Raw genomic sequence first — 18,356 nt, 5'->3', positions numbered from 1 at the left:
CTTTAAAGGGGCTCTGTGGGGCTTGCTTGCTGTCCATCCCCCACACTGGTCTTCTGGGGACCCTTCAGGAGAAATTCATATTGGGGTCTCTATGGGCCTCGGTCCGGTGGCAAGATGCGCTTGGCACCCAACATGCCTGTGAGTAAGCACAGGTTCCAGGTGGGGGTCTCAGATGTGGTCCCATTTCAGGAAAGCGTCGGGTGATGTGGATATGGTCAGTTTTGCCCAGGGGAATGTGCTGAGCGCCCTGATATCTGCAGGGAAAATATTTCAGATGCAGATCTGGATGTGGAAAACAGCTCAAGTTGCCAGAAAGGGAGGGATAGGTGCTCCGAGGAGCAGAGCAATTACAGAAAAGGAAGTGGGGAAGGTTTTACAGATTTTATCCGCCCCCGTCCTTCGAGTGGAGGAATCCAGGGCTTAGCCACGGTGTTAAGCGTGGGGCATTTTTTTTAAAGTGTCTTTGGCGTCCATCATCCTAGGAGGAAATAAACAGAATTTTGATCATTTTACATACTTGAGCCCAACCTTTGAACAGTAGCTGGGACCGAGGAAGCGGTGCCCCCCCCCCCCCGCCACCCCCGCCCCGTGTTCCTGAACCGTTTGTTAGTCTGCATCATTATTCCAATTCGCCAATTCAGAAATAGAAGTTTGTGGTTGTTTTCTTCTGAAGAGGCTTCACTGTTCTATGGTGTTTTTCCCCTTCTGAGAAGAAATGAGCCCTGTTTGTTTTGTGAGTGGCAGAGAAAGTTGAACAGCATTTATCTGAAAATAAACAAGGACTTATAGAATTTAAGAAGACTTCCCTAACATGCAGCTGGGGAAATAAGACTGTATTCTGAGAATTAAGTTAGACCAGATGTGAAATAACAGACTTTAACGGTATCTTTGAAACAAACGGGGATGGGGAACCCCTTGGGAGATGAATGAGTCCATTAAATTTAAACACAGTTATTTATTTATTTATTTATTTATTTATTTATTTATTTATTTATTTTTCTTTTAAGACCAAAACAGAAGGTCGCAGATTCAGAACTAGCTTGTGAGCAGGCTCATCAGTATCTTGCTACCAAAGCAAAAACCAGATGGTCAGACTTATCTAAGGTAAGAAAACGATTATTTCCTTAAAAGGAAAGGAAATCTATTTCAGTGTTCTCAGATCATTGGGATAATCAAGCTGTTTAGATCCCGTCGCTGAGATGGGAAAACAATGTTCTATACCCAACTGGTGACTCCTTTTATTCCTAAAATACTTTTTCAGCATAAATTCTCCCATCCGAGGTCAACTGATGTTTAGAAAAAGGAGTATTTGTAGGAGTCATGTGGACAGAAATTCCTAGAGGTATCTCAGGTTTGATATGAATTAAAAATTTTTGAAGAAAAAAAAAAGAACCCTGTCATATCATTTTTACCCCATTCAAAACCTGCATTTCTGGGTAGGTGGGATTTCTTCCTGTCTTCCAAAACGATAGCAAGCACATTGTGAAGGTGAATGCTGTAGATGGGCAATCGTGTAAACCAATCTGGTGTTGAGATGGGCGCATAATCTAATGACAGTTGTACCCACAGGACAGTAGAACTGAGCCTGCAGGACTGAGTTCATCCACAAGTGGGTGATCATTTCATAACCCAACAAGGACACAACACCTTCACCTTAGGAAGTGTCTTTAAAACTGCACTGTGGAAGAGTTTTCTTTTTCTTTTTTTTTAAGTTTATTTACTTGGAGAGAGAAAGAGAGCACGAGTAGGGGAGGGTCAGAGAAAGCAAGAATCCTAAGCAGGTCCCGCACTGTCAGCGCAGAGCCCGACGTGGGGCTCTCGATTGATCTCACGAACTGCGAGATCATGACCTGAGACGAAATCGAGTCGGACGCTTAACCGACGGAGCCAAGCAGACGCTCCCAGAAGGATTTTCACATTATTGTGAAGAACGCCTCCACTTTGTTCCATCTGGTCATTTTCTTTCAATGTTTGCCTCTCTCGGCGTGTGTCCGATGTGAAGTTCTGTCTTGTCAGTCCTGTGCTGCCCCCGGGCTGCCTCTCCCCAGTCCCCTGCCATCAGAGTTGACTGTGCAGCTCAGGGTGGCAAATCACACAGAGTCCTCCCGCTCCCACGGGTAGGGCTGGCCTTCCTGAGCCATCCTGCGGGAGTGCGGGGCCAGCCCTGGGCTGTACTCTGCGACCGCATGGGCATGGCAGCCGGGAGAGGGCCGAGCTCACTGTGTGACATCATCCTCCACACCCTGCACCCCAGCTTCTCTGGGCCTGCCTCTCCCCTCCTCCCTGCTATTTCTCTCCACTCTTCCTCCTGCCCCTATAATGCCCCCTCTGCTGATGCTGCCCTCCGTGGACCCAGGGGCTCCCACGGCCCCTTCCAGGCCCTTCCTGGATTCATCCTGCCCTGCTCTGATGAATGTTGCGCAGCACATCTCCGGGGTACGTGGGTTTGTGCTGGGGGTTCAGTGGTAACGAAGACCCATCTTCTTCCAGCCTCCGGAGCTCACAGACCAGGAGAGGTGGCGGTTAAGAAACAAAGGCAGCTTATTAACAAAGCAGGTGGGCACTGTGGGGAAAATGAACAGGCTGCCGGAGGCCTTTGTTTCTGCCTTGTTGCATCCGTACTTCCTGGAATGCTTCCTCCCCTGGCCCTCCCACGGCTCTGTCGGGCCTCCTCCACTCCCTGTCTGGACCTGCCCCCTCTCGGGCTCGGTGACCCTCTCTGTCTGTGTTCACTCCCTTGAGCACGTCCTCTGCACTTACCTCTCCATACTTTGTTTTTGTTTTTGTTTAGAGAGAGGGAGAGAGGGGCAGGGGGAGAGAGAGAGGAGAGAGAGAATCCCAAGCAGGCTCCATGCTGCCAGCACAGAACCCGATGCGGGGCTCGAACTCACGAAACTGTGAGGTCGTGACCTGAACTCAGCCATCTGAGCCCCCCAGGCGCCCCTCCTCTCCACACCAATTCCCGTGGCCTCTCATAACCATCTTTATCCCTGATGTTCTGCAGAACCCCAAGTGTGTTTAGGGGAGGGGTGGGGACCCTGGAGTGCTCTGCTGCTAAGCCAGCAGCCTTGGGTCCGTCCCTTCTAGAAGGGAGCCTGGTGGAAATGTGGGAAGGGAAGAAGACTTGGAGGCTTACGGAGGAAGAGGAATCAGCAGGGGCACGTGGAGCCACTTTGTAGGGGGTCAAGCGTCACTTCGTGCCGGGCCTCACACCTCTCTCGGCCCCCCGCGGCACTGCGTGCCCCTGTGTGTTTTATTAGTATTCGATCGGACATTTCTCCCACTCTCTCAATTTATCTTGAAAAAAGCTCTAAAGCTTTTTGGGATTCGTTCTGAACCCCAAACCTGCAGAAAGTAGGGTGACGCGTAGATAAGACGCATTAATGACGGACGCCTGGTGACGAGGCGGGTGTTCTCCTACCATCCAGCACAGCCTTGCCCTTCCCTTCCGGGTCGTGGCAGACACGTGGCATTTGTCTCCTCTCTGGGCACTTCTGTGGGTTCGCCAAAAAGACCCGCGAATGTCGGAAAGGACGTGGTCCCCAGTAAAACTGCATTTGGAACTTGAACAAGTCAGGTACTGCATCCTCTAGCTGGCCTCAGCGAGGGTCCCCGGCTGGCCACTCAGCCGGGCTCGGCCAAGGACACCACCAGCCGATCTCTTGGACGCACCCGCAATTGGCCTATTCTGGGCAGCTTAACAGGCTCACTTCCGTTTAAGTATGTTTGGAAAATAAGTTCATCGATTTCTTCAGCAAACATTATTATGAGTTAACTATGGACTGTTGCAAGATATTAAAGACACAGTGACCAAAAAAAAAAAAAAAAAAAAAAAAGACACGGTCTCTGATCCCAAGAGACTTGTGGTGTAAGCACCAATAAGAGTGCTAAAGAATTGTATTATAATTGAAGTAGCTTTTTTTAAAGCTCATTTTTCAAGTTGTGACTCTACAGTGCAATGTAATAGTAATACATATTATATATATTACATATATATAACGTGTGTATTTGTATGTGTATAATATGCATGAATGCATATAGTGTATGTAGTAATAACGTACAATAATAATATACACGTGTAGCTTAGGTACGTTTAAGGTAGTCACCGCATATCCCAAGTTGCATCCCACCATGTAACCCGCCATCCAGATGAAGGAGGAGAACACTCTCAATGTCTTAGCGCCGCACACACTTTGCATCAAGGGCCAGGCAGTGACCCGCCTTGGCTTTGTGAGGCAGGGGCTTCAGACACAGCCGCTCAGCTCTAGCGTGTGGCCCTCGGTGCTGTCAGACTCCGCTTCCTCCTCCCTAGTGGATGCGTAACAGCGCGTCATTCTAGTTTTAGGTAGCGTGTGTTGGTTACTCGTGAGCGGTGAGTATCTTTTCGTTTATTCCTGAGGCAGGTTTCCTTTCTCCGTGAAGGGCCTGCTCGTTGGTTTTCTCACTGGGCTCTCTGGTGATTTCTCATTGGTCGATAGGAACTCGTACCACGGTTTGGCTGCTAGTCTTTTGTCAATGATACGTGGTGCGAGACACTAATCCCAGTTGTGTTCTGCGTTTGCACCCTTTTCATATGATATCTTTTGGTAAATATAAGTTCGTTAAAAAAATTTTTTTTAAATGTTTATTCGCTTTTAAGAGACAGAGACCAGGGAGTAAGCAGGGGAGGGGCAGAGAGAGAAGGAGACACAGAATCTGGATCCGAGCTGTCAGCACAGAGCCCGACGTGGGGGTCGAGCCCACGATCCGTGAGATCGTGACCCGAGCCGAAGTCCAACACCTGACTGCCTGAACCATCCAGGCGCCCCGGGTTCTTCTTGTTGATAGAGTCAAATGGGAAATGTGTTAACATTTCCCGTAGGTCTCGCCCAAGAATCTATGTTTCATCTGAAGTCATGAAGACCTTTCAGCAGCTCTCCAGTGAAGCCTTTCCCATCCTGGTCTTGAAATCCACACCACGTGTCGCCTATGTGTTGGGAGGCAGGGGTTCACTCCCACTCTTCCATATGGAGACCCGGTTGTCTAGCCCCCATAAAGCCCATCCTTCTCCCCCTGACGTATGGCATCACCGCTGTCCTGCCTCGAGGCCTGCGGGTGTCTCTGGGCTCCTCACTCTGTTCCCCGGGTCAGTTTGTCTGTCTTGGCACCTTCACCACATCACTGTAATCACAGTAACTCGGTAATACGTCTTGATCAGCTGGTAGGCAAGTCCCTCCCCCTGTCCTTTGAGAGTTTATGAATCAGTTTGTCAAGTTCCACAAGGCAACAAAGTGTTTGGAGAGAAATGCTGTCTTTACAATTCTGAGTCTTCCAGTTCACGAGCGTGGTGCGTCTCCATTTATTCCGATATTTTTAAATATCTTTCGATAAATTTTTAGACTTTTCTGTGTAGCGGTCTTACGATCATTCGTGAGGTTTATTCCCTGGGGTGGGGCACCTGTGTGGCTCAGTCAGTTGAGTGTCTGACTTTGGCTCGGGTCAAGATCTCACGGTTTGTGAGTTTAAGCCTGTCAGCACAGAGCGCACTTGGGATTCTCTGTCTCCTTCTCTCTGTCCCTCCCCCACTTGTTCTCTCCCTCCCCCCCCTCTCTCTTTCTCAAAATAAATAAATAAACTTAGAAAAAGGTTTATTCCTAAGACTTTCTATTTTTGATACTATTATAAATATTATTTTTTAAAATTTGTTCTCTGTGCCTGATATGTAAGAACATGAATGATCTTGCCTATTGACCTGAAATCCAGATTTCTTGCTAAATTCTCTTAGCATAGTAATATATTTATGGATCTTTCCTACATATCCAGCCATGTTGTCTGTGAATAACGACAGGTGTATTTCTTCCTGTCCTGTTTTTTACCTTTTATTCCTTTTTCTTGCTTGACTACCCTGGCTGATACCTCCAGTACGACGTGGAAAAGAGGGCAGCAGAGACCTTGCCTGTTCCTGATCTTAAAGGAAATGTCTCCGCCTTCACCATGGATTGTGATGCTTGCAGAGGACTTTCTAGACGTGCCCCTGCATCTACCTCACGGTGTTGTGAGGAAGAGGGTCAGAGGAGCTATAACTTCCAAACAGTTTAAGCCAGTGCCGAGTGCCACACATTACCTGCTAGTCTGTGGCCCTCTTAACAGGCCGAAAATTCCCCAGATACCTTTTGCATCCCTCGGGGACATTAAAAAGGTACCATATTGGGGCGCCTGGGTGGCTCGGCGGGTTAAGCGTGCAGCTCTTGATTTCGGCTCAGGTCACGATCTCACGGTTCGTGAGTTCGAGCCCCACGACGGGCTCTGCTCAGAGGCGTGGAGCCTGCTTTCGAGTTTCTCTCTTCCTCTCTCTCTGCCCCTCCCCCCCAAAATAAATAATTAAACTTAAAAAAATAAAGCTGCCATATCATCGCGTCATCAGAGCTGGGGTCTCACGTGCCTCATCCCTGTCTTACAACCAGAGGACCAAGTCTGCTACGTTGTCAAGATGACCACCTCCAGCACGTGGGCTACTGTCCCATTCCCCAGGCTCTGGGACCCTCATTTCTAATAGCTCTTGAGCCCAAGTTGTTGGCCGGGTCATACACCTGAGACCACTCATCACCCAGAAACCAGCCCCTTCCAGTTCATGATAGTTGTTTGCGTTTTGCTCGGTCACCTTCTTTACCGAAATGGTGAGGGTATCTGGAGCTTTGACTGAAAAGTAATTAAGCAGGTAGAGAGGGGAGAGACATGTCTTCTGTTGTTCCAGGTATCGGCTGTGGACGATCCTCTAAACTACCACGAACACACTGTGTAGGTTACTAAATGTCGTCTTGTAATATTGTAGAATTTTATAGAAACCGACAGTGAGGGCAACGGCATTCTTCGGCGGCGGGATGTAAAGAACGCGCTGTACAGTTTTGATATTCCTCTAACACCGAGGGAATTTGAAAAGCTCTGGATGAGGTAAGTGGCATCCACCAGTCAGCCCCCTTCCATCCCGAGGGTCCCAGGTTGCCGGCTGCTGCAAATTCAGCACCAGCCTTGCTCTGCTACTAGGGGGCAAGGTGCTCAGCTAGGAATGGTTTCCTCTGGTTGTGTCTGTCTGCTGCCCTTCCTCCCCATAGAGGCTGGTCTCCGGGAACATGGAGAATCAGGGTAAACCCTCATCATCGATACCAGACTTAAGATGTTTGCATTTCCAGGGAACCAGGAGTTCAAGCCCATCCTTATATCACTTTAGAAAGCGACGTCACTCCCCAAAGACTTAATCCTAACGCAACTAGCTCAGCAGACCGTCCTGCCACGGGTGTGGGGAGAAGCAGTCTCTCCCCATCGCCTACGGACGGAAATCAATGTCGCACAACTTTTTTGTAGATAAGGAATTCGTTGAAAGAAAATAACCAAACTTTTGGCAACTTGGGGTAGTTTCCCGAGGGTGTCTTAGACGGAAAATAATACCTGATATCGGTTACATTTTTCAAAAAGTATTTTAGATCCAGCTGTTCTTGAATCAGGCCCCCAGTTGCAGTATCCCCCGCGTGGGGGCCTGAGTTTCCAGGTGCACTAACAATGCGGTCAATTTGCGAGTTCCAGATCCATCTTTGAATTACCTCCGTCCTCGTCGTGTGTTGGTTGCCGCTCCCGTCCCCGCAGGACGGTGCACACTATTGTGCATCCCCCCAGGGGCAAGCGCACGGAGCAGCTCATGTAATTTTTTAGCTCTTCATCTGTTCAAAGTGGAAGGCTGAAATGTTGGCCGAGTTTAGAATTAGGTGGGCTGTTTTGTGTCTAATTTAGAAAAGCAACTTGAAGTTCTTATAAAATCCTTATTCTTTTTTAGATCAGCGCCAACACAGGGCCAATTGAGGCTCTCCTTATTCATATTCTCTTTCAGTAGATGAAATGAGTGGGTCCCGCTGAGTAACCAGAAGATTGGGCTCCTGTGTGGTCTCAATACTCGAGGACCTGTCAGGGGATACAAGCAGTCGCCCGTATGCGGGGGCACGGTGTCGCCTATGACAAATGCCAGAGGAGGGAACGTGTGGAGGAAAGAGGGAGTAAAAGCAGGAGCGGCAGGTGGGGGCGGGGAGGGCGTGTGGAGGAACAGGAAGCTGTCGCGGTCGGAGGGAGGTTGAAATAGCTCCCGGGGGTCAGAGGAGAAGGGGGATCCCTTCGCCCATGGGATGTCGGTGAGACGTTCCATGAGTGCTGGCCCAGGGCTCCCAGGGTGAGAAAGGAGGGGTGAGGCCATCGGGGCCCCAAAGCCCTGGTCTTCAGGCATTATATCAGCCGGGCATTCGGGACTAGCGAAGGCTGATCACCCAGCCACGCTTCAGGAAGATGGGTCAGGGAACGTTCAGAGAAGGGATGGGTGGGCCCAGCGACTGTCGTCTGCATCCCGGTGGGGCGGGACGAGCTCCCGGGCTGGGTGTGGGCCACGGGAAAGAGGGGTGTTGGGGCCAAGTGTCCCCCTCGAGGGGGAGAAGAAGGGCACGCTGACTCGCCTTCCTGAAGGGGGGATAGAGCACGTGTCCGTCTCAGTGGGAGTGAGACATTCCCTGCCGCCTCCGGCTCAAGTTTCTTTATACGTTTATTGACACTATTAACCGTACACACGTCTGCCCCGACAACTGCACGAAGTCAGAATTGCATCTGCGTTTGTCCGCGGACTGCCCGCCACGGGTGCTGAGGGACCCAAAGGGAGGGCGCCCCGCTGCCAGACGGGTGGCCATGGCTCCTGCCTCCGTCCTCACAGCTGCGGGGCGTCTGTCAAGTTACTTAACTTCTCTGCGCCTCGCTCTGCTCCGCTAAGTTTGCTGCACGTGTCGGTCAGGGGAGGCCAGCCGCGGTAACAGACAATGGTGTCCTGATCTAGCGTGGGCGTCGTGGGGGGGGGGGGTCTGCCCACAAGCCGCTGAGGGGACCAGGAGCCCCACCACCCCCTGGAGCTGTCGTGACACCAGGCCTGGGAACGCGGCCGTCACTTTCCCCGAGTTCTGTTGGCCAGAGTCCTTTCACGCGGCCGCGCCCACTACGGGGCAGGCTGGGAGAAGCAGTCTGGAGTTGTGTCCCGGGCAAAAAGAAACGGGGACAGGGGAACTCAGTGGTGACGTCTGCCACAGGTGGAACTACCCCCGAGGGATGAGGAAGAGGGACATTCGAGACAAAGGAAACTTCAGGAATGTTAGACACCAGTATCTGGGCAGGAAAGCAGAAACCGCTCTACTATTTCTGGCCAAGTGGGGCTTAAGGTAGTGACGGACGACAAAGAGGTCAAAGGACTGGAAGCCTGGGTGGGGAGGGGGGGTTGTGGTATTACAGGCCAGAGGCTGTCGCCCCCCTGGGCTAGAAGAGGAAGAGGAAGGGGGTGACCCGGGGATCAGGAAACCGCTCCCTAACCTGGGACTGGAGGACAAACGGGAAATGGGGCATTTCTGGAGGCATCTCACCCCAAGGCTGCCTCCGAATCTGCTAGAATCTCAGCCACTGTGTGGAGCGGGAACCACAGCCACGGCGGGAGCACACCGGACACAGCCGGCACTGCCCTCTTCCTGCCTTCCGACTGGGCCCACCTCCCCGGGAGCAGCCGGCGGGTAACTTGGAAGATGTGCCGAAGGATGGGCACGAGGTTGAATGCCACCAGATGAACATCCAGCTGACGGGCCAAGGAGGGATTCACATCCCAGGACCGCGGATTGACCTGAGCGGCTGGGACGTAGGCAGCCTGGGCTGTGCAGGAGAGCGGGCCTGCTCGTCCACTGGACCGGACTACGAAGGGCAGGATGAGGTAGGGACGCTGTCGTAAGGCCAGGTGGCTAGCAGGGAAAGACCTAGGCAGCCCTGCGTTCTAGAAAGATCACTCTGGCCATAGTGGGGAGGATGAATTACAGGAGACTGGGTGGGCGGCACAGAGGTCAGCGGGCCAAGTGAGAGGACGTGGTGAGCTTTCCTGGCAGTGGAGGGAGGACTGGGGAGGAAGTGACAGGTGTGAGGGAGATTTAGGAAGAGAAGTGAGCCTTAGCGGCCTGGAGGGAGAGGCTGTGTGAGGAGATCGGATGCCCCTGCGGAAGTTGGAAAGACAACCTAGGTGGCTGGGTAGCCTGCGGCTAAGGGCTGTGGTCTAGCGAGGGCTGCACCTTGTCCCGTGGTGCCCCAGACTGAGCTGTGTGACCCCGGGCCCGTGGCTCGCCTTCTCCGGGCTTCAGTCATCTATCAAATGGGATGGCAATGGGGACCAAATAATATATGGGGAATACCTGGCGTACATAAGCGTAAAAAGTGGTAGCAAAAGGATGATGCAGATTTGAGACTCTTTTCCGATTGCACTGTTAATGCAACACTCGTTTTAGAAGTCTCAGAAAATCCGGAAGAGCGTAAAGGAAAAGACAAGACAACAGCAAAGCAGCTGTAATGATAAATGGTGACCTGGTAGTGCGACTTTTCCACCCATCGTGGTCTCAGCTGGTCGTTCTCACCCTCACTCACCCTTCTGGCCTGTTCCTCTCAACCGCTCGGTCTTTGCTGGCAATGGCAGTTTCTCCGCCCTGCTTCACGCCCCTGGTCTGGCTCTGGACCACAGGGCAGGAGGCGCTGAGCCGGCGACAGGGGGCTGGCCAGCCATGGGTTGTCTAGGCACCAGGAGCCTCCTTCGGTCGCCCGCACAATGGGAGGGGCGTTCTCCCCCACCCAGAGGGAGCTGGGACCGCTGTGACACGCTCTGTCAGCCCGGGGGGTCCGACTGTCGGAATAGGAAAGCCCCCCGACATGGGTAGGTGGACGTGAGCGGACAAATAACATCTGCTCTTTCAAAAATACAAAATTTAAAAATAGGGTAGAATATAGACAAGGAAAAAAAATAGCATCCATTATTCACTCAACATTTATTAAGCACCTGTGAAGTGCCTTAGTTGAGAGCCTCGGATGAGTCTGGAGGGTCTCGTTTATGCTGTGGAAGTAAATTAATGAATTAACCCCCAAATCTCAGTGGCGTAGCACACCGATGTTTTGTTTCTCCGTTTTTTTTTTTTTTTTCTTACTCATCCTACGTCTATAGCACGTGTAGCATCTCTTCTGGACGCTTCTCTTCCAAGCGGTGATTTGGGGATCTGGCCAGCTTCCAGCCTGTGGCTGCCTTGTCTCAGCGGGGGGCATCTGCGGAACCACAGGATCACACGGGCTTTGGTGGGCTTCAGCCCCAGGTGACACCCTCCTGCCTGCGGCCTGGGGCTGGTCCACTGCCCTGCTCAGGCACAGGGGCCGGACAGATCGGGGAGCACCTGGGAGTTAAGCGAGCCATACCGTGGACTGGCTTATCGGGGATTAAAGGAACAAAATGTTCGAGCCTGGAGGAGGCTGGTGTGAAAGGAAACCTGCTAACTGAAGCCAAATTAGGAGCAGTGTGTTTGCTTTGGTTTTGGAGAGCCCGCTAAGAATAAATCACAAGATGGAAGCATCTTCATTCATGCCTTCATTCATCTGAACAATCATGAAGCACGGAGTTTTTGAAACTTCCTGCGTTGTAGGCCTTGTGCTAGCTTCTGGGGTTCCAGAGATGAGGCAGCCCTCACTCTCAGGCGGCTCACAGCTCAGCAGGGAGGGCAGACAAGGAACGCGACGGTGGCGGTGGCGGTGGCGGGGCGGTGGGAGCCGCGTGCGTGTTCAGGGGAGGGACCCCAGGAGATGCGAGGACGCCTGAGCTGAGTCTTAATAAACAGTCATTAGCCAGGGGTGGGGAAGGGCATGCCGATGAGCAGAGGCCCGGGGCCGGGAGGAGGGGCAGGTCTGAGACGGGAAAGGAAGGGCCCTGCCTGTCTCGGCAGAGCCTGTCCAGCACGGGGACCACTGAGAGGCCTGCCCAGGACCCACTGTGGGACATGCGCACCGTGCTGAGTACATTCTCTAGCCTCGTTTCGCCAGACAGAATTCATCTATTTTGGATCTAAAACAGACTTTGCTGAACAGCCATGAAAAAAAACACACTGTAAAAATTCACAGAAGACTAAAACAGGAAAGTAAGTCTCAGGATGAACGGTAGAGATGATTAGTTGTATAAAGCCAGCCGCCCAAGTGGACTTGATGGAAAGCTTTGGGGATCACTGGTGCCCTGTTTGTGCACATTTCATAATTTCGTAGTAAGTTATATATTGGTATTCCGGCATCAAAAGAAGACGGTGCCAAGATGCCTGTGCCAAAGGCACCAGCTCCCTGGGAGCAGCCCGGACTCTTAGGTTCCCAAGAAGCTGGGTCCTCGGCATCGGCTCAGCCACGGCAGCCTCCTGGCTGGAACCTGGGAGCATCGGGCTGTGGGACACGTGGACACGGAGGGCCCCAAGGTGGGAAAGGACTTGAAGGGGTCCAATGAGCAAGGTCTGTAGATCAGGAAGGAGGAGCCTGAATGGGACACAACGGCAGGGAAGGAGTTTTGGAAGCGCTTGGAGATGACTGGCCACATAGGCTCCTAGCTCAGCATAAAGAACTATTTATGATTCAGGTTGTCTGGCACTCCAGCGGGCGGTCTTTGAAGGGGTGCGTTTCCCATCCCTGGCGTGGTTTTACCCAAGGCCAGACCACTCCTTTCTGGGGGGCACAGAGAAGGGATCGTGGCCCCAGATGGCTCCAGAACCCGTGATGCCACCAGGACTTGCCGAATGCCGTGGCCGTCAGACCACCCTCACAGGCGACACCGGAGAGGATTCCGTGTGTCCCAGGCTGCCCGGCCTGAGTCATCAGTGGGGCTTACCCCAGACCCTCTGACTCTGGGGTCGGTGTTAGGGGGTAGACCTGTCACTGACGCAAGAGTCGAGCACCTAAACTGAGCACGAAGGACTAAGACTTTCCAGCAAAGCAATCAGTGCGAAGCTATTCAAATCATGTGTGCGACTGAACTGCTGTGTGTACAATAAATGGGCAGGGTAATCTGATCATATCATAAATTAGTGGCCATTGCCTCATGCAAATGCAGGCTTTTATGGGTCCTCTGTTTATGTGCACATTTTTCCTAGCACATCTGCTGCCGAACCGTTTTAAAATTCAACCTTTATAGGCAAGTTGATTTTTTAAAATGTTACACAAAGGATTATATAATGAAGGGCGAGGTTATGTAAGCTGAATTAACTCTCTTATTATTCACGTTCACAACAACATTTTAGTTGCAATTGTGCAATCTGGTCTTCTGTTCCTCTGCGATGAGAATAGAATGTTTATGATCTTTATTAATGAAGTAATTAAGAAGTGTCTTTTCATTCAGTTCAAGTGTCATGATTCAGAGTTTGTTGTCAGTAGTCTCTTGTGGATAACACGCCAGGATGGCAGTGCTTCCTGGGGAACACGCGTCCTTTGCCTTCGTTAGCTCAACAGACAAGTATTGATCGTGAAGCTTTGGGAGGCCTGTTGCCGGGTGCTGGGAGTCTGTTTGTAAGATAAAGACAGCGTGGTTGCTCCTCAAGAAACTTGCCGTCTGGCAGGGGAGGAAGGCATGTGCTAAAGACGCAGAGGCAAAAAGAAGGATGTGGTCGAGCCTGTGGGGGTCAGGCAGCCACAGGACACTGGCGTGTGCTCCCTGGGTGCCACGCCCTGGTCTAAGCATTTACCCACCGACCCTCACCAGACCCCAGAGGAATCCAGGGGCAGGTGGAAACACAGCACTTGCGACTTAGGAAGAGAGAGGGGTCGCTTGTCAGTGGGCGGTCTGCGCACCATTCTTTCCGGAGCCCTCCTGTAGGAGTGGGGAGCCCTTGGGGGCTTTATTCAAGGGGGGCCTTGACCAGAGTTGCATTATTCTATCGCTCTGCTGGCCCAAGGCTGGTCGGGCCTGATGCAGTTCAGGGAGAGACGCACAGCCCTGGGATCACCCTAGAGGCTCAAGGAGTGGCACCCCTCCCTAGGTACATCGATGGAAAACTCCACTGCCCTTTCTGCAGCCGGAATCTTACCCCCAGTAGCAGGAAGAGCTGTTTGCTAGAGGCCTTGTGCCGCCTGAGCATCACTACCCTACAAGAATCACAGGACGAGCCTTGGCAAGGAGATACCCCACCGGCCCCCTTTGGTGGGTGTGGCCCTTTGTTTTGTTTTAGAAACAAAATCCACTGAATGCAGGTAGAATTGTATCTGGCCGGGGGGGGGGGGGGGTTGCAAGTACGAAGGTTGTACTAATAACAGACACCTGGAAAGGCCTCAGAGGCTTTCATGAATCTAGTCGGAGGGGCAGTCCGGGTGCCGATCTGAGACGTTAGGTCTGGGAAGGCCTTTGGCGGCTCCCAGATGAGGGCACAGAGCTCCAGAACGGCTGAGCGCCTTGCCAGGGTCTCCGGGCCTGGGAGCTTGTGTCTGACTTGGAGTTCTCTGCCCTGGGCCACCTCACGATCACTGGGCGGGGGGGAAGCTCCTTCCTTTGTAAGATAGTACATGGCAAAAATAGGTCTGGATGCTGATAAGGCAGGTAGAGTCAGACACGGCAGAAGGAAGCTACAAGCGTGTAGGGCACAGAAGCAATGAGTGGGGAGGGGGAGAGGCCTCCGGTTCTGTGGACGCCTCGGGGGAACAGCCCCCTTGGCCTTGGGGAAGGGTGGACAGCATTCCCACGCCTGGAACGCGCTGCAGGATTTAGCACAGGGGCATGGAGTGTTTGCCTGAACTTCCCACCCCTCACCCCCCACCCACCACCCCACCCCTCGAGGACAAGAGAGTCAGGTAAGTAAATACATCTCCTTCATTGCTGCTCAACTGAAGCCGGTGGAAAGGTCTCCGTGTGTCAGAGGCGAGCGAGCGTGGGGTTCGGCAGATTTTTCCTCGTCTTGTCAGTTAACGAGCAGAGGGAAGCTCGGCCTCACAAAGGAAAGCCGTCCGCCCTTATGCTCAGACAAACGTCCAAACAGCCTGCCAGAGGATTATGCCCACAACGCTGTTTAAATATAGGCTTGGTTCTTGTAACTCTTGAGTTCATCTGGGAAAAACTCACATCCGCAAATGGCATTTTTATCGGTTAGATGAGGACCAAGATCTTTTGGTAAAAATAAATGCTTTTTTTTTCCTTTAAAGAAAATTGGCAATTTGCCTTAAAATTTTTATTGAAGTAATTCTATTCTATTTGAATAATGCTGGGAGATAAAAACCCTCCATTACGCCTTTTTTAATGAATTATAATTCAGAAACATCTCACTAATAGAAAATGACATAAAAGGTACGTAGCATAATTCTTATCTTGTTTTCCTTACTGGTCTCGCTCGTTGGTCGTATGTAATTGGCATCTCTTCAAAGAGAAAATGGGGAATTTGAATCAAATGGCCTTCATTTATTTGAGTTTTAAGATTGAGTATGTTTTTTGAAGGACTTTCTTCTAAACCTTAACATAGTCCTTACATGTAGGTGCTCAATAAAAAAAAAAAAAAACCACACTGCTGAATGAATGGAAAGCTTGATTTTCATTTTCTGTGGCCACGGACATCTTTCTCACAGCATGAGAAGTGCATGAATTCGGACGCCCTCTCGGGGTGGCCAAGCTCACCTCACATGAGGTGTGATCGTTCTGTTGATAAGAGGTTTCCTAGTTTGATGTGCCTGTGAATCACCTAGGGATCTTGTTTTTTGTTTTTTTTTTTTTTTAATTTTTTTTAACGTTTATTTATTTTTGAGACAGAGAGAGACAGAGCATGAACAGGGGAGGGGCAGAGAGAGAGGGAGACACAGAATCGGAAACAGGCTCCAGGCTCTGAGCTGTCAGCACAGAGCCCGACGCGGGGCTCGAACTCACGGACCGTGAGATCGTGACCTGAGCCGAAGTCGGATGCTTAACCGACCGAGCCACCCAGGCGCCCCTTTCTTCTTCTTTTTTTTTTTTTTTTTTTTTTTTTTTTTTAATTTTTTTTAACACCTAGGGATCTTGTTAAATGCAGATTCAGGTCAGGTCTGGGTGACCCCAGAGACTCTGCATTTCCGGCTCCCCCCGTGGAGCGGTGCTGCTTCTGCAGGGCACACCGCGTGGCGAGGAACCAGACGAGCCCCCACCTTGCCCCCCGACAGTGGAGCTATTGTCAGAACGCTGAGCACCCACACACCGTGGTGGCTACTGACGAGGGTCCTGTTTGTTTCTGAAGCTATGACACCGACGGAAGAGGACACATAACTTACCAAGAATTTTTACAGAAATTGGGGATTAACTACGCGGCAGACATTCATCGGCCCTATGCCGAGGACTCCAACTTCACGGGCCATTTCACGAAGCCACAGCAGGTGCACGAGGAGGCCCGACAGCCGCAGCAGAGCCCAGACAGGGCCGCGCCGGCCAGGTGAGTGCGTAAGTGTCGAGGGACCGTGAGCTGGCCACCTGTTCGACGCCTACCCTTGCAGCCAAAGTGGGTTTGAAGTGGTACCTCCCAGTGCTGGCAAGGTCGTCATGAAATTCTACTACTCGCTGCTGTAGGTCCTCGACATGGGTGCGAGGTCGCAGTTATAAAGGAGTTAAAGAGCTATGAGCCGTCTTCAGTCACGGCCTCACATCATTCCTGTTTTGTAGGTCACCTTTGAGAACTTTTCAGGTGTTTACTAACCTACACACCCGGGACCCACCCCTCGCCCAACCAGATGGCAAGTTCCAGAAGGACATGCCCATCTTCGTGTAGTGCAGAACACTGACTCCTCGTAGACGTCCCATGAACCTCTGTTGGTGAATGGATGAATGAATGGATGGATGGATGGATGAATGGATTCATGAATGAATGAATGGATGAATGAATGGATGCATGGATGGATGAATGAATGGATTCATGAATGAATGAATGGATGAATGAGTGGATGGATGGATTCATGAATGAGTGGATGGATGGATTCATGAATGAACGAATGGATGAATGTATGGATGGATGGATGGATGAATGGATGCATGGATGAATGAGTGAATGAATGAATGAATGAGTGAACGAACAAGACATATTCCTTAGCTCAGTACTTCCACTTGGGGAACTTTATCCCAGAGAAATAATGTAGTAGAAGCCAACCGTTTAGTGGTTGGAAGATACGATTTATAGCGTGTCTTCAACAACAACTAAAAGGGACACCTGCCAGTCACAGTGAGCGTGCTGCCTTATAAAGTATGGCCCCAGGAATATGAAAAACTACATGCCCGTTCAGTTAGCATTGTGAAGACTGGAAAATGTTGGTGATCAAAGGCTGATTGGAAATGACATTTTAACCAGTAAGTGTATCATGACTGGAACCACGTCAAACGTGGGTGCCTGTTCACAAGGACCAGAAGATGATGTGCGAGGGGTAGCGTGTTGTATTTGGATGATGGGACTGTATATTACTATCTTCAAAGTTTAAAACCAGTTACTAATGTACTACTTAAAAAAAATTATAACACAGGATGGGGTGCCTGGGTGGCTCAGTCACTTAAGTGTCCCATGTTGGCTCCGGTCATGATCTCGTGGTTCGTGAGTTCGAGCCCCGCGTCGGGCTCTGTGCTGACGGCTCGGAGCCTGGAGCCTGCTTCGGATTCTGTGTCTCCCTCTCTCTCTTTGCCCCTCCTCTGCTCGCTCACACTCTGTCTCTCTTTCTCTCAAAAATAAATAAACATTAAAAAGATTTTTTAAATTTATAACAGGAGAAAATTTTGCTGCATTCTATGTAACTATCAAGCCATGGGACAGATGTCCCTGATCAGTCCCAGGCCCTGGTGGTCTCCCGTCAGCACCCACCGAGGCTGGGACTCTAGCTGCATGCTGTTCTCATCTGTGTTTCTGTCTGTTGCCTGTCACTTCAGCTCTCTGTCACCACCACCACCTCAAATGGCACCGGAATGAGCGAATGGGTTGTTGCTAAAGAATCCCCAAAGGAAATAAGAACCCCCAAGGACACGGGGAAAAAGTGTAATGGCTAAATGGGGTTTACGAGAAGAGCGGTTCAAACACACCCCTGAATGAGGTCCCAAGTTCACTGAGTTATGAAGCCTAAAGCAAGAGAATCAAATTTGTGAGATTTGAAGTAAAACTATGCTCAAGATTGGTATAAATCAAATATGCCATAAAACTAATGAGAAAGTGGAATTTATCTTTACCAGACAGGGCTGGCCTCATTACCCACTCGTGTCTTCCCTCCTGCCACTTGTGAGTAATGAGGCTCCAAGAGAAATCTCACATCCTCGGCGGGCTCACGCCGCATTCTTTCTCTTCTTGAGTTTCCGTTTATTGTGCAAACGTGGATCGCAGCGGAAAGAACCGGGAGCCACCAAACAGTGTCTCTCAGATCCCCGAGCTCAGTTAACTGATTCACACTCACCCTGCCCTCTCTGCCACCAGCACACTTTCTGACCGAAGAAGCAAGCCTGATTTCATGAAAATGCATGACCGACTTCTGTTTCCTCAAAGTCGTCAGGTTATAAAATTGTCGAGTAACTT

At 50.9% G+C, this 18,356-nt stretch overlaps 1 protein-coding gene across 8 annotated transcripts in view; it reads left to right on the top strand.

Moving 5' to 3' along the window:
- The window catches only part of EFCAB6 (EF-hand calcium binding domain 6), a 250,449-nt gene that overhangs the window by 175,720 nt on the left and 56,373 nt on the right, over nucleotides 1-18,356 (top strand). For all 8 annotated transcript variants that reach the window (XM_045467278.1, XM_045467283.1, XM_045467280.1 and 5 more), the window contains 3 exons: nucleotides 1,008-1,104; nucleotides 6,812-6,930; nucleotides 16,059-16,250. In XM_045467278.1, the coding sequence (XP_045323234.1) occupies nucleotides 1,008-1,104; nucleotides 6,812-6,930; nucleotides 16,059-16,250 (408 nt within the window). The remainder of the gene's footprint in view (nucleotides 1-1,007; nucleotides 1,105-6,811; nucleotides 6,931-16,058; nucleotides 16,251-18,356) is intronic.

Source organism: Leopardus geoffroyi, chromosome B4, assembly GCF_018350155.1.
Source record: "Leopardus geoffroyi isolate Oge1 chromosome B4, O.geoffroyi_Oge1_pat1.0, whole genome shotgun sequence".
In the NCBI taxonomy this organism is placed as follows: Eukaryota; Metazoa; Chordata; class Mammalia; order Carnivora; family Felidae; genus Leopardus; species Leopardus geoffroyi.
This window is presented reverse-complemented; position numbering and strand designations above follow the sequence as displayed.